This window comes from Podarcis gaigeae (genome assembly GCF_964106915.1).
Source record: "Podarcis gaigeae genome assembly, chromosome: 1".
NCBI classification, from domain to species: Eukaryota; Metazoa; Chordata; class Lepidosauria; order Squamata; family Lacertidae; genus Podarcis; species Podarcis gaigeae.
In genome coordinates, this window is record NC_139678.1 from 126,432,870 (window position 1) to 126,447,139 (window position 14,270).

At 43.5% G+C, this 14,270-nt stretch overlaps 3 protein-coding genes across 7 annotated transcripts in view; 1 reads left to right on the forward strand and 2 right to left on the reverse strand.

Annotated features, from left to right (window-relative positions):
* Positions 1 to 2,387, reverse strand: part of FLACC1 (flagellum associated containing coiled-coil domains 1) — a 33,828-nt gene extending 31,441 nt beyond the window's left edge. Inside the window, exons 1-2 of one of the 4 annotated variants that reach the window (XM_083712207.1) lie at positions 2,301 to 2,329; positions 362 to 464 (exon numbers count right to left, since the gene is read on the reverse strand). In XM_083712207.1, the coding sequence (XP_083568333.1) occupies positions 362 to 378 (17 nt within the window). In that variant the 5' untranslated portion in view covers positions 379 to 464; positions 2,301 to 2,329. Of the gene's footprint in view, positions 1 to 303; positions 465 to 2,300 lie in introns of those variants that run through there. The other 3 variants (XM_083712208.1, XM_083712209.1, XM_083712210.1) reach the window with 3 other exon arrangements.
* LOC310832586 (uncharacterized protein) overlaps positions 1 to 14,270 on the forward strand; it is a 119,370-nt gene that overhangs the window by 74,377 nt on the left and 30,723 nt on the right. The gene's annotated exons all lie outside the window — the stretch shown is intronic.
* The window catches only part of TRAK2 (trafficking kinesin protein 2), a 43,099-nt gene continuing 32,008 nt past the window's right edge, over positions 3,180 to 14,270 (reverse strand). For both annotated transcript variants that reach the window (XM_083706716.1, XM_083706715.1), the window contains 6 exons: positions 13,804 to 14,007; positions 11,460 to 11,764; positions 9,094 to 9,369; positions 8,258 to 8,357; positions 6,595 to 7,614; positions 3,180 to 6,175 (listed from right to left, as the gene is read on the reverse strand). In XM_083706716.1, the coding sequence (XP_083562842.1) occupies positions 6,948 to 7,614; positions 8,258 to 8,357; positions 9,094 to 9,369; positions 11,460 to 11,764; positions 13,804 to 14,007 (1,552 nt within the window). In that variant the 3' untranslated portion in view covers positions 3,180 to 6,175; positions 6,595 to 6,947. The remainder of the gene's footprint in view (positions 6,176 to 6,594; positions 7,615 to 8,257; positions 8,358 to 9,093; positions 9,370 to 11,459; positions 11,765 to 13,803; positions 14,008 to 14,270) is intronic.

The following is a 14,270-nucleotide window of genomic DNA, read 5'->3' on the forward strand; positions in this document are numbered from 1 at the left end:
GTGCTCCTCTAGGCTGGTAGAATGTGCTTTAGAATGTGCAGATTTGGAAACAACGTATGGGGGACAGCTAAAAGAAAGCAGTCTTTTTAGTATAAAAGGCCCGTGAATGTATAATTACTATACTTTAAATGAGTGATGAGGAACTTGTGGTTCTCTATGTTGCTGGCTACAGCTCTCATTATCTACAAACGTTGGTCATGCTGGCCAGGACTGATGGGAGTTGGGTGTTCTGAAGGGCCACAGATTTACATAGAAGCATAACATGCTACACCATGGTGGGCAAGACTATGGGGACCAGGTGACCTGTGTGCCTACTGGCTGGGAAGTGTTGATGGGTATCCTCCAAGTCTCCTGCTCTCACTTCTTATGGTTCTTCATCTTTCAACTGGACTTGGGACCCTTCAGATAGAGCAGCATCCTCTCTCAAGTAAGGCACAGAGGGTTTCTCCAGCCACTCTGGGCAGCTTCCAACAAAATATTAAAAATACAATAAAAAATCAGACATTAAAAACTTCCCTAAACAGGGCTGCCTTCAAATGTCTTCTAAAAGTCAGATAGTTGCTTATTTCCTTGACATCTGATGGGAGGGCGTTCCACAGGGCGGGTGCCACTACCGAGAAGGCCCTCTCCTTAGTTCCCTGCAACTTGGCTTCTTGCAGCAAGGGAACCACCAGAAGGCCTTCAGAGCTGGACCTCAGCGTCCGGGCTGAATGATTGGGGTGGAGACACTCCTTCAGGTATACTGGGCTGAGGCCGTTTAGGGAGTTAAAGGTCATTACCAACACTTTGAATTGTGCTTGGAAACGTACGGGGAGCCAATGTAGGTATTTCAAGACCAGTGTTATGTGGTCTTGGCGGCCACTCCCAGTTACCAGTCTAGTTGCTACATGTAGTTTCTGGGTCACCTTCAAAGGTAGCCCCATGTAGAGCGCATTGCAGTAGTCCAAGCGGGAGATAACCAGAGCATGCACCACTCTGGCAAGACAGTCCGCAGGCAAGTAGGGTTTCAGCCTGCGTACCAGGTGGAGCTGATAGACAGCTGTCCTGGACACAGAATTGACCTGCACCTCCATGGACAGCTGTGAGCCCAAAATGACTCCTGGGCTGCACAGCTGGTCCTTCAGGGGCACAGTTACCCCATTCAGGACCGGGGAGTCCTCTACACCCGCCTGCCCCATCTCCCAAAAACAGTACTTCTGTCTTGTCAGGATTCAGCCTCAATCTGTTAGCCGCCATCCATCCTCCATGCCTCCAGACACTCACACTGGTTCCAATTTAAAAGATTGGTAGAAATGGGTATCATCCGCCTTCTGATGAACACCCAGTCCAAACCCCAGGATGATCTCTCCCAGTGGCTTCATATAGATATTAAAAAGCATGGGGGAGAGGACGGAACCCTGAGACACCCCACAAGTGAGAGCCCAGGGGGTCTGAACACTCAACCCCCAACACCACTTTCTGGGCATGGCCCAGGAAGGAGGAGTGGAACCATTGTATAACAGTGCCCCCAGCTCCCAGCCCCACTAGATGGTCCAGAAGGATGTCGTGGTCTATGGTATCAAAGGCCGCAGAGAGATCTAGCAGAACTTTCACCTTTGTTCCTAGCCCGCCGGAGATCATCATCGAGCTCAACCAAGGCAGTTTCAGTCCCATGATGAGACCTGAATCCGACTGGAAGGGATTCAAATGGTCCACATTTAGCAATCACCCGCTCAATTACCTTGCCCAAGAATGGAAGATTTGAGACACACCTAAACACTGCAGCCAACACACTGATGTGTCACAACATACAGTCGGAAAATTCTGCCGTAATGGAACCACCACAGTAAAATACATTATGCGATTTCAAACAAAACAGATTTAAAAAATAAATAGCAGAATACCCAAACACACTGAAGTCTTTGAAATACTTAAAATGCACGCATAACTAAAGAAGCTTGGGAAAGGGGAAAAAATCCATTTTCTATTTTAGGTTTATATCTAACTGTACACATTGTTCTCTAAAATATAATTATTTGGTGCTGAAAGGACCCTGATTTTTGTCATGTTAAAGATGTGGGAACATAAGACGAATGATTTGAATAGGCAGTGCACTTTGTCAGAGCAAGAGTTTCAGGATTGCTGTCATGGGGGAGATCATTTGTCCAGATGTCCTGGGCCAGTTCTATTAAAAAGGGACAACTTAAAAGCAATCAAGAGAAACCACAGCTATAACATCTCACTACTTTGCAGTCTCCATTCTGTGAATTTAAACCGTAAGCTGAGGAAGCTGGGGGATTAAGGCAGCCAGTATGTCTTACTGCTTGCACTTTTTCCTTCCTCTTCTTTCTCTCTGGGTGATTTAAGTTTTCTTTCTCACCACGGCAACAAGCCTACTCTCGAGTTTCCTTCCATTCCACTCTTAAAGGCACAGTACAGAGACAAGCTTGGCCCCGCCATATAGTTGGGAATATAGATTGTGCTTAAACCTATTTGTTCCAAAAACAAAGAGGCATTCAGCTTATTCAGCTTACTCTCGGATTCTGAATTACAAAACCATTAGAAGGTAAAAGCAAGGGAAAAGTACATTAAAAGTGAGCATAAAGATCACTCAATAGTCGAGCCTTTGCAATAACTAAAGGAACAGGTCCTTCCTTGGCCAGTTTTTAGATGATTCGCTATTTTATTTATTAAATTTATATCTCACCCTTCGTCCCCAATTTGTTACACACACCGCAACTCGCTTGTATATTCATTCACACCATGTCCAAGCTTCATACACCTCTTGCTTCACCAAGAGCACATCTGCATATGCAATTACCACATTAGAATTTGCATTTTACTGTACCAATAGCACTCAGGCTCATCCCTGAAACAGGTTTCACTACGTTATTGGTAGAAGCAAATGATAATGAGCTGTACATGTGGTAGCAGAACTCAGATCTTCCTTTCTTTCAGGACAGTGAATAAAAGCAAGTAACTATCCCAATAATATCAACTGAGCTACTTTGTCAAGTTCTATGAAATATGTTGTGTTCGCATCTTGATAGTCTTTATTATTTTATTTTCAATTGGCCAAGAACAATTAAGTTAGCACCATTTAGTCAATCAATCTTGCTTTATGGCAATGCAGAAGCTAGGAGGACAACATGAAATGACACATTAGCAATGTTTGGAAGAAATCACCGTACAACCAAAACTGTGCAAAAGGGTTTTTATGCATTTATTTATAACACTTGGTTTCCACTTCAAAATAAACTCATGTGCAAAAACAATCTGCCACTGATTATAAGAAAAGTTGCAAAACCTGCTGAGTCAAAGCTTCAATCTTTTCTATACGGCTTATATAAGTTTTTCCACTTCAGCTGAAATACATTTTACCTTTTTGGCTGTAAAATAAACAACTAATCTGTATAACTATTAGGATATGCATTTGGTTGTTCGTTTTTTTAAAAAAAATCAGCTTTCTGGTTCAAGAAGCACAGAGACTGAAACATACCGTTTATTTATTAAATGTGCGTTGAGTTCTTAGTACGTAATGAAAATCTTTTCAATATTGATTTATATTACGTGTCTTTTGTGCTCAGTTGGCACCCCCAAGTATAGTACCTATTTTCAAGTATATACGTTAATAAAAAGATGGATAGCTGCATTGTCTCCTTGTTCGTATGATAATTATTTCCTTTCAGACATCCTAAAGGTAAAGGTAAAGGGACCCCTGACCATCAGGTCCAGTCGTGGCCAACTCTGAGGTTGCGGCACTCATCTCGCTTTATTGGCCAAGGGAGCCGGTGTACAGCTTCCGGGTCGTGCAGCCAGCATGACTAAGCCGCTTCTGGCAAACCAGAGCAGCGCACAGAAACGCCGTTTACCTTCCTGCCAGATTTATCTACTTGCACTTTGACATGCTTTCGAACTGCTAGGTTGGCAGGAGCAGAAACCGAGCAACAGGAGTTCACCCCGTCACAGGGATTCGAACCGCCGACCTTCTGATCAGTAAGTCCTAGGCTCTGTGGTTCAACCCAGTGTCACCTGCTATTATGGATGGCTGAACCACTGCTGTCAGAAAAAGCTGCCTTATACTGTAAGAATCTGGGATGTCACAGAGGGTCACTTGTGTTTTTTGAATCTATACTACCATCTCTTGAATTGGTTTTATGGTACTCTATGCTCCAAGGCTCAAGCCCGAGAGGGGTTTTGGCACAAAGGTAATGTTTCGCTGAGAGAATGGACTTGAGGCACACTGTACAAAAAGCACTTGAAAAACAATGGATACAAATAGGTTTTCTTCCTTGCTACCATTGGCTTCACTCTGATGGGACGACAACCGCTGTTTTTTAGCAGGGGTCCCTATCAGGGGCTAGACCAGGCTTTCAACTTTGCTGAACTGATATTTCTTTCTTCACTTTTTGGAAAGGGGAGGGGGAAAGCTCTCTTTGAACAGATGAACATGCATTTACTGAATATACAAAATTAAATTTTACATGAATATGGTTTGCTTCATCCATTGATAACAGGGTGCATACAGTATAACTTAAAAACAGATGCAGTTACACGAAAGCCCGTTAGAAATCCACTCAGCCTAGATTATTATTTTAATCAAAAGATCGCAGAAAGAATTTACAGATTACATAAATCAGACATACCTTAACTTGCAAGCAGAAAGGTTGTGCTTGTTTCCCTCCAAGTATTGCTGGTTTTCCTGGGGAAATGCTACCATTTCATTACCTAATCTTTCTCTACTGCTGCAGAAATACAACAGGATGTGTTGGACTCCGAGTTTAAGAAATTAAACAACATTCCATTTTTTATTTTTCTTGCCAAGGAATGCAAGGTTTCATACACCAAGAAGGAAATGCACTCAGAGCGCTTTCAGATTTTCAGAACGTGCTTGTCATTTAAAATGTGGTCAACCCGTATACAGTTAATAGTAATTTATAAATAAACATTTACTATTTACAGGATTTCATTTAGTTTCCACAACCTATGGAGCTCTTATATATGCTCATAGGTGATACTGAGGGAGATCAGTTGACAAAAGCACTTGGGTGTAAATGTTTGTGGAAACTTTTGCTTTACAGAAACCACCAGAAATCCCCACCTAAGGGATTGGTTAAGAGGAGAAAAATCATGTTGCAAATCACACATAGATATAAAAGACCTGATGGCTTGGTTTGCAGTTAATTTGTTTAGAGTTTGTGGTTATAACTTGAAGTAACCGGAGGTCTTGTCAGGTCACCCAGCCACCGTTTGTGCTCTATTTAACCATGGAGCTCACTGCAAGCGTGATTTGGAATATCCTCACACCTTTTAGATGTGCATACAGGTCTTGCATCTCAAGTTTCCACTTCAGCCGTCACAAAGAAAGTGTGAAAACAGGGAGGTACCCAAGTTAGGCGTGCTTCCTCTTCCCTTCTCCTGCCTCTGCCTTACATCCAAACTATCCCAAGAGAGACCAAATTTCTATCTGCTCATTCTGGCAAAACAAAAAAAGAAAAGAAAACTTTCTATCACAGAAGAATTCATTCAGAACATTATCTTATCAACGAGAAAAGCTTTCTCTTCCTCTCCTCTTAGCAATGCCAATGCTTTTGTCTACTGCAGCTTGAAAAGAAACCACTGCTATCTTGGTTCCACATTAACACGGAAAGTTATGCATGTTGCTTTGTGCATTTGATTTTCTCCTCTATGAAAGCCGTGCAGGCAAAGTCTACCAAGAATCAGAGGAAAACTGATTTAGCTATAAAAATGATCTTCCCAGACTGGGGCTTGGAGCCACGAACATTTCAGACTGAGGTTGTGTCACACATCTATGGAAAAGACCATTCCGGTATTCAACATGCCCCAAACGTAGACGGAGAACGTCAAACACATTGCTCTGTTTCTGCTAAATATATGCTCCCGATTTAAGTAAAGAATACACCCTAAAATAAAGGACCTCGATTTTACTTCCTTGTAAATATTTGCCTGAGAGGGGTTTTCTTTTTTCAACTTGTGCAACAGGACATGTTGTCATAATTACGCCCTGCTAAATATGAATTACCTATCACAAGTATTTTCTCTGCTAAGCTTGTGGTGCTTCATTTTTTAGGAGAGCCCATATTCATTCCATTGGTATTTGTATTTTAAATTCACAAATGAAGCTGTGCTCGCTCCTAAAAACATTTCGGACCAGTATTTAACAGATATTTTGCTCCTCTGCAGGGAAGGCTGGAATGGTGCAGCGGATTTTAAATACGTAAATAAATAAGTACCCTATGCTCAAATACTTTCTGTGGCGGACACAGGATTAAGCTGTTAAGAAGAAAAATGTCTGTTTACAACATACCAGGTTAGGGTTCTCACAGGAATTACCGTATTTTTTGCTCTATAAGACTCAATTTTTCCCTCCTAAAAAGTAAGGGGAAATGTGTGTGCGTCTTACGGAGCGAATGCAGGCTGCGCAGCTATCCCAGAAGCCAGAACATCAAGAGGGATTGCTGCTTTCACTGCGCAGCGATCCCTCTTGCTGTTCTGGCTTCTGAGATTCAGAATATATTTTTTCTTGTTTTCCTCCTCCAAAAACTAAGTGCGTCTTGTGGTCTGGTGCGTCTTACAGAGTGAAAAATACGGTACATTTCAGTGGCAGCATCTCTCAGCCAGCACCTGACAAAATACACAGAAGATACAGGACATGCGTAGATATTTACTGTTCCATACAAATGCAATGAATTTGTCTGTGCTGCCCTCCTATGGACGATTAGAAATTTCAGTGCTCTCAAAACTGAACTTTGGTTTCCTTCCTTTTCCTCCTCTCTTAAAATGTATGACTTCTTTTCCATACTCCATGCAAAGTCCTCCCTCCCCTACTTTAGCCATATACCAGCCTCCTACAACAACCCTCTTTTTAAACCTCCGCTTAACCTACATCGCCAAGTCCATGCATTTTGTATTATTTCCTCTGCTAAAGGTCAACCGTGGTGAACTGCTCAGTTCTCCTCTAGAATTCCCATTTTTGCGGAGGATGTGCTCGCTGGACCTCCAAGTGCCCCGATCAAGACGGGAAGGCTGTGGTTCCTTCTCAGCCCACCCATCAGATTGCTGCCTGCACTTACATATGCAGCAGAGTCGTGCCGGTGGAGACCACTCTTGGCCCCCCGAACCTTCCCACTGTCCCCTGCCTCTGGCTGTTTGACAGCTCGGACAATGCCCAGCTTCTTCAGTCTCTCCACCAGGTTCATCTTCAGCTGTCCTGCGTCAGGAGGATTAGAGGTTTTCTGTCCGTACATCTCCTGCAGTAATGTTTCGGCGGGCCGAGAGGCCAAAAAGTTTTCAGACGCATTTACTCGGGACTCAAACGGCAAAGGGGAAGGACAAGGGGAATGCAGAGGGGAGTTGGGTGGCGTTGAGGGAACGGCAAGTATCTTGAGAGAATGAAACGGTGGCGCTTTCTCCAAGACCGGACTGTTGTAGACCTTGGCTGAGATGCCTTGCTCTTGCAGAAGCTTAGCTAAGCTTGTACTGAAAGTGATGGTCGAATCTCTTGTGCTTGTCAGGAATTCTCCAATACTAAGCCTGTAGGATGCGGATGGGGAGCTTGTGACTGTACTGCTTGCACTGCTGACACTTCCAGAGCACAAGGGAGCATATGAAGCACTAGAAAACGAAGCAAGAGAAAATTACATTCGCTATACCAAGCGCAAAAGAAAAGCAGAACGCTTTCCGAAATCAAGGGCAGGACTTCTATGTGCTGTAACAAGGCTCCAAAGTCCTCGTCGCACCTTTCCTTTACCAGCAACCATCCCACAAATCATCTCTCCTTTTTCCTTCCCTGTTCCTATCCCTTTTCAAAAGTTTTAAAACATGGAAAGGTAACTGTAATTGGCTAAATGCATAACTGTTCTGTGCAGCTAAATGCAAAATTATGGATCACTTGGATATAGAAGAAGAGTTTGGATTTGATATCCCACTTTATCACTACCCTAAGTGTCTGGCGTGCTCTGGTCCATGGGGTCACGAAAAGTCGGACACAACTAAACGACTAAACAACAAGGAGTCTCAAAACGGCTAACATTCTCCTTTCCCTTCCTCCCCCACAACAAACACTCTGTGAGGTGAGTGAGGCTGAGAGACTTCAGAGAAGTGTGACTAGCCCAAGGTCACCCAGCAACTGCATGTGGAGGAGCAGGGAAGTGAACCCGGTTCACCAGATTACGAGTCTACCGCTCTTAACCACTACACCACACTGGCTCTCATTTGATGGCAAGCAGAATTCCGAGGTGACCACCAAACTTCTTACCTGGGGGTGACCTGAGTGATATCGGATGGATGGAGGATCCTACAGGTGGTAAAAGTAAATGTAGAGTTTGTAGATGAGAGACATTTTCCTGGATTTGAAGCTAAAATATAAATAAAAACACATCAGATGAAAAGGAGATGGAGAACAGACTAGCAGGACAAAAAAATGAGTAAAAATAAAAACCTGACTTAGTAAAGGGGGTGGGGACTATTCTTCCAAGGGAAATATATTTCACTGACATTGGCTAAGTGTGCTGCTAACGTAAGTCTTAACTGTGGTTAAGGCCAGATGGGAGGAATTCATGCTGAAGAGGAGAAAGGCTGTAGGGAAGGAATACAAAAAACTAGGAACTACTCTCTACAATGAGTATTCGATCTCCAGCATCACAAGACCATTTCAACTCAGGACTGGTTAATCTTTCACTGTTATCTTCTGCAAAAGTGACACAGAAAAAACTCCTTCCCGATAAAGATGCGAGGGAGACACATTTAATAGTTGGCGAACTATGAAAACAGTAAGCCTGTCTTTACTCAGATCCTCTGTTTTAGCTACACACAAACTTGAAGAAAAAACAAAATCTACATGCCACCTTAGAATGCATATCTCCTTGTATAGGAACAGCATGACATCAATCTAGTCAGCAGTTAAACAGAAACAAAATATACAGAAAAATAACCTTTAGTACGACTAAAGCACCAGCAGAAACAGAACAGCTGTCACAGTAAGAGATCAGATCAGCCAAGAACTGATTTGCGAACTGCCCCAAGATTTTATGATGTTTAGATATAAATCTAAGCGACAACAACAACCGCAACCACAATTGTTACAGCCATTACCTGCTAGGGAAGCCGCTGCTAAACTAGTAGGTGGAAGAAAGATTCCTGCCAATGACTTTGGCACTGTGAGTTTCTTTTCCTCCAGAGGGGACTGCTGCACTTGGAAGGTTATGCCTTCATCCCTTTCTTCCTCGTCTTCTTCAAAATCAGAGAGGTGGTAGCCGTCAGCTTCGGACAGTGGTGTGAAACCTTTGGTCACAACGCCAGGGCGTGGGTCGAGAATTGTGCCGAGGTGAGGCTGAGCCAACTGTTGCCAATGGAACAGGGTCTGAGAACCTAAGGGAGCAGAAACAAATGTCAAAATGGGCAGAGTTCTTCCTTAGCATAATCCTAGGCAGCCAGCTATAGAATTTTAATTTTTTTAAAACTTCATTGAGAAAGAGAAATTCATTGGATGTAAAGGAAATTCAGATTGGGAGGATTTTAAAAGGTGATGACAAATATCCTAACAGGCTTTACCTTACGTTTTACTCATTTATTTAAAATTTTGTAACAATTATTTGAATATATTTTAAAAATTTATACCCTGTTTCCCCAAAAATAAGACAGTGTCTTATATTAATTTTTGCTCCCAAAGATGCGCTAGGTCTTATTTTCAAGGGAATGTCTTATTTTTCAATGAAGAAGAATATGGTACACATTTATTGTTGAACAACAACAAAAAAGGAAATTTATTACCTGTATACGGTACAACGCCTTAAGGTATAAGGTTTTGGGGGCCTTATATTCCGGGGTGGCCTTATTATCGGGGAGGCCTTATATTACAGCGAGAGGCAAAACTGGAAGTAGGTCTTATTTTCGGGGGATGTCTTACTTTCGGGGAAACAGGGTATATGGGTGATTTATGATCGCCTATATTTGTAATGCCTAATAAAGGTTTGGTGAAGTAGTAATTTTTTTAAAAAAATACTACAATACAATATCCACAGAGAAAAGAATATAGCATTAAGTTTAACTCACATTTAACTTTAAAACAGAGGATGCATTTGCCCCTGACACAGAAATGTAAGAGAGAGACGATGGCATAAATATAGTCAGAACTACTTTGGGTAATCAGTTAAATAGCAATTTCAGCAAGCAAAAATGATTAAATTTCTTTAGCTGTTCGTTGCCACAAACACTATGAGGTAAGAACTTGTTACTTCTGTTTTACTGATAGGGGAGTAAGCCTAAGGGCTGTGTCCAGTTTTGCATAAAATGGGGTGGGGGTGGAGGGGAGAGCAATGCAGAAAGGATCAGCAGCTGCTGGTAAAAGTAAGGTAAAGGTACCCCTGCCCGTACGGGCCAGTCTTGCCAGACTCTGGGGTTGTGCGCCCATCTCACTCAAGAGGCCAGGGGCCAGCGCTGTCCGGAGACACTTCCGGGTCACGTGGCCAGCGTGACAAAGCTGCATCTGGCGAGCCAGAGCTGCACACGGAAACGCCGTTTACCTTCCCGCTGGTAAGCGGTCCCTATTTATCTACTTGCACCCGGGGGTGCTTTCGAACTGCTAGGTTGGCAGGCGCTGGGACCGAGCAGCGGGAGCGCACCCCGCCGCAGGGATTCGAACCGCCGACCTTTCGATCGGCAAGCCCTAGGAGCTGAGGCTTTTACCCACAGCGCCACCCGCGTCCCTACCGCAGCTGCTGGTAGGCCAATGAAAAGGAAGTGGTGCCAAATGATGTTTTAATGCAAAAGTTACTTTCTGACTCCAGGATGCACTTCGGATGAACAGCAGTCAACAGGGGGAGCAAGTTGTCCCTGTGGAGCTTTCTGATGTCAAGCATGCTTAACCAGAGACCCAGCTTGATAACAGAAGAGTTTTCTGGGAGAAGACAACCTGGCTCAGGCCATGTCAGTGACTGGAAATCTAAGATATGAACCCAGGTCTGTTTCTATTGTCTTTATTACACACATCCTATATAGGGCGAGCTGGACCATAAAGAAGGCTGATTGCCGAAGAATGGATGCTTTTGAATTATGGTGTTGGAGGAGACTCTTGAGAGTCCCATGGACTGCAAGAAGATCAAACCGATCCATTCTGAAGGAAATCAGCCCTGAGTGCTCACTGGAAGGACAGATCCTGAAGCTGGGCTCCAATACTTTGGCCACCTCATGAGAAGAGAAGACTCCCTGGACAAGACCCTGATGTTGGGAAAGATGGAGGGCACAAGGAGAAGGGGACGACAGAGGACGAGATGGTTGGACAGTGTTCTCAAAGCTACCAGCATGAGTTTGACCAAACTGCAGGAGGCAGTGGAAGACAGAAGTGCCTGGCGTGCTCTGGTCCATAGGTCAAAAAGAGTCGGACACGACTAAACAACAACAATACAGGGAAGAGCTGTTTTCACTGGAGAGGGAGAGAGCAGAGACTGTCTTCACCTTACCTTCGAGGGGTTTGACAATCTGCAGTTTGTCTGGGAGGAGGGAACGTAAGCTGTTGCTGGAGGTGCCAGAGAAATCAGTCAGTTCTGTACTGCTCCCCAATGAAAGGCAGCTGTCCCCTGGGGTGCTACAGCCACTAAATTCTTCTTTCTGGTCCGTCAGCAAACACATCTGGCGCTCCCATTCCTCTTCAAAGAACTGCTTTTCGCTCAAGTAGTTCTGCCGACGGAGGGATAGTCTGTGTAGAGCAGTGACTAAGTCATTTTGTCCAGGGATGCCAGGATGGCTGAGTTTTTGAGCTTCCCTGCTGAAAGTACAAAAAATACATGTTATTATCTCTTATCTCTTTGCAAATAGCAGAGTGGTCAATATACAGTCTGTCAACTTCACTTTATAGATGACTAGTAGCCTTGTACCTAGCAGTGCTCTGAATTCTAGGAAACCAAAAAATCGGGGCAGTTTTGAAATCAGGGCTGTTTTGAAAGGTTCTGTCTGTTATTTAGATTGAAAATGGTGCCCAGAGATCATTCATTTTACAGTGGTGCCTCGCAAGACGAAATTAATCCGTTCCGCGATTCTCTTCGTCTAGCGGTTTTTTCGTCTTGCGAAGCAAGCCCATTGACGGCTTAGCGGATTAGCGTTATTAGCGGTCTAGCGGCTTTTAGCGATCAGCTGAGAGGCGGCTTATCAGCGGAACAGCTGATAAGCGGCTTAGGAAAGGGGGGGAAGCGAAAAAAAACCGCGGGAACTCGCAAGATTTTTTCGTCTTGCAAAGCAACCCCATAGAGAAATTCGTTTAGCGAAGCGCCTCCAAAACGGAAAACCCTTTCGTCTAGCGGGTTTTCCGTCTTGCGAGGCGTTCGTCTTGCGGGGCACCACTGTATTTGTATGCTGATTTTCCACAAAAAGAATCACGCTCAAAGTGGCTTACAACAAAGGAAACAGAAATGCATTTTGAAATCAAACACAGCAAAACAACTTAATAACAACATAATAAAACAACAACAAGTATAAAACCATACGAAACTGTAACTATAACAAGGTTACATCCAACAGCAAAAACAACAAGGAAGCTTGACAGTTTCCCCTTTCCCAAGATGAGATGAAAATCTACTCCTTTATCTCATGATCCACTATGGTTAAAATGTCCAAATGCATAGCAAGCAGAGAAAAAACTTTCCAAAATATATAGTAGATGGGTGCAGTTGAAAACCACATTTAACGCTAGTTGTTACTGTGGGCTGAATTAGTAGTGCTACTCTACTGGTAGTAATTTGCACGAAACTTCATCTAGTATGGGTGCCATGTCTCTCTGCAACACTGGAATGTCATCATTTCACAGGAGAAAACAAAGCTTTCCATCAAGAAAGGATGCAGGCTTGAGAATAGCATGCCCACCACCAAGGAAGTCTGTGCAGAAGACTTAAAATGGTCTTCCTCTTTGTTGCTCAACCATACTCCCTACTGAATGAACTCCCTTCTGCCATACAATAACTGTAGCCTGTGACTACTTCCCTGCCTTAACTGCCTTCAGTGCCGCATTGTTAATAGGTTTGTTCCACCGAGTTATTTTATTCATCTTGCATTTACTGCTTTGAGAGTTTGGGTTGTTGCTTTTTTAATAGAAAGCAACCTAAAAAAGGATTTTAAATACGTAAATAAATAAGTACCCTGTGCTCAAATACTTTCTGTGGCGGACACAGGATTAAGCTGTTAAGAAGAAAAATGTCTGTTTACAACATACCAGGTTAGGGTTCTCACAGGAATTACCGTATTTTTTGCTCTATTTTTCCCTCCTAAAAAGGAGGGGGAAATGTGTGTGCGTCTTATGGAGCGAATGCAGGCTGTGCAGTTATCCCAGAAGCCAGAACAGCAAGAGGGATTGCTGCTTCTGAGATTCAGAATATTTTTTTTCTTGTTTTCCTCCTGCAAAAACTAGGTGCATCTTGTGGTCTGATGTGTCTTATAGAGCGAAAAATACGGTAGAAGTTTGTACACACAAATAAAATAATTGTGTTAAAATAGGAATGCCCGGGGGGTGGCGGTAGATCCGTACATTTTAGTGTTACCTATGATAATAGTAACTCTCTCCCCAACAAGTTCATTCCATCTACACTAAGCAAGTTCAGTTCTCATTGGGCTGAGTTGGGTTGTGGTTTCCCACCCTCTTGGGGTTTGTTTGGTTTTGTTTAGCATTTTTTTTTTAAAAAAAGACCTCTGCAAACCTCAGGATTCCCCCCAAGCAGGCTGCTAACATCCTTCTTGCGCATGGATTGTACCGATTTGGCTACATAAGCAATTGCACCCAGGGAAGTGAAATCAGTGCTGGTGGATTTGACTTCCTACTTGGAAAGGTGCTCTGAGCTGGTCTTCTGAGACGGAGCCATCTTTCCTTCCACCTGCCTCACGTCAGAATGGAAAGGCTTTGCTGTCATGACAACACTTGAGCGATTTGACCCTGGAATGGGTAGCGGGGCAGGACACAAAGCGGAACGGCCACGTGCAACGTTGGCAACTCGGACAGTATCAAATATGCGCTTCTGTTGAACCCTGAACGAAAAAAGAAAAACCGATAATGGATGCAGAAAAGCATTGAAATTCTGACCAGGCAGATAGGGAAAGTCGTTCCATGCGTGGCTAAATACGATTTGCTAGAATTCTAAAGAATATAAAGCTTAACTTCCAGAGCAATCATTTTGTGAAATAGCCCCCAAACAAGTGCAAACTCCAAAGGGACTGCGCCCCATAGTACACAATCTTTTCACCTGCACAGGCCAGTAGCCTCATTTCTCAGTTACCGCTCTTGCGGTTCG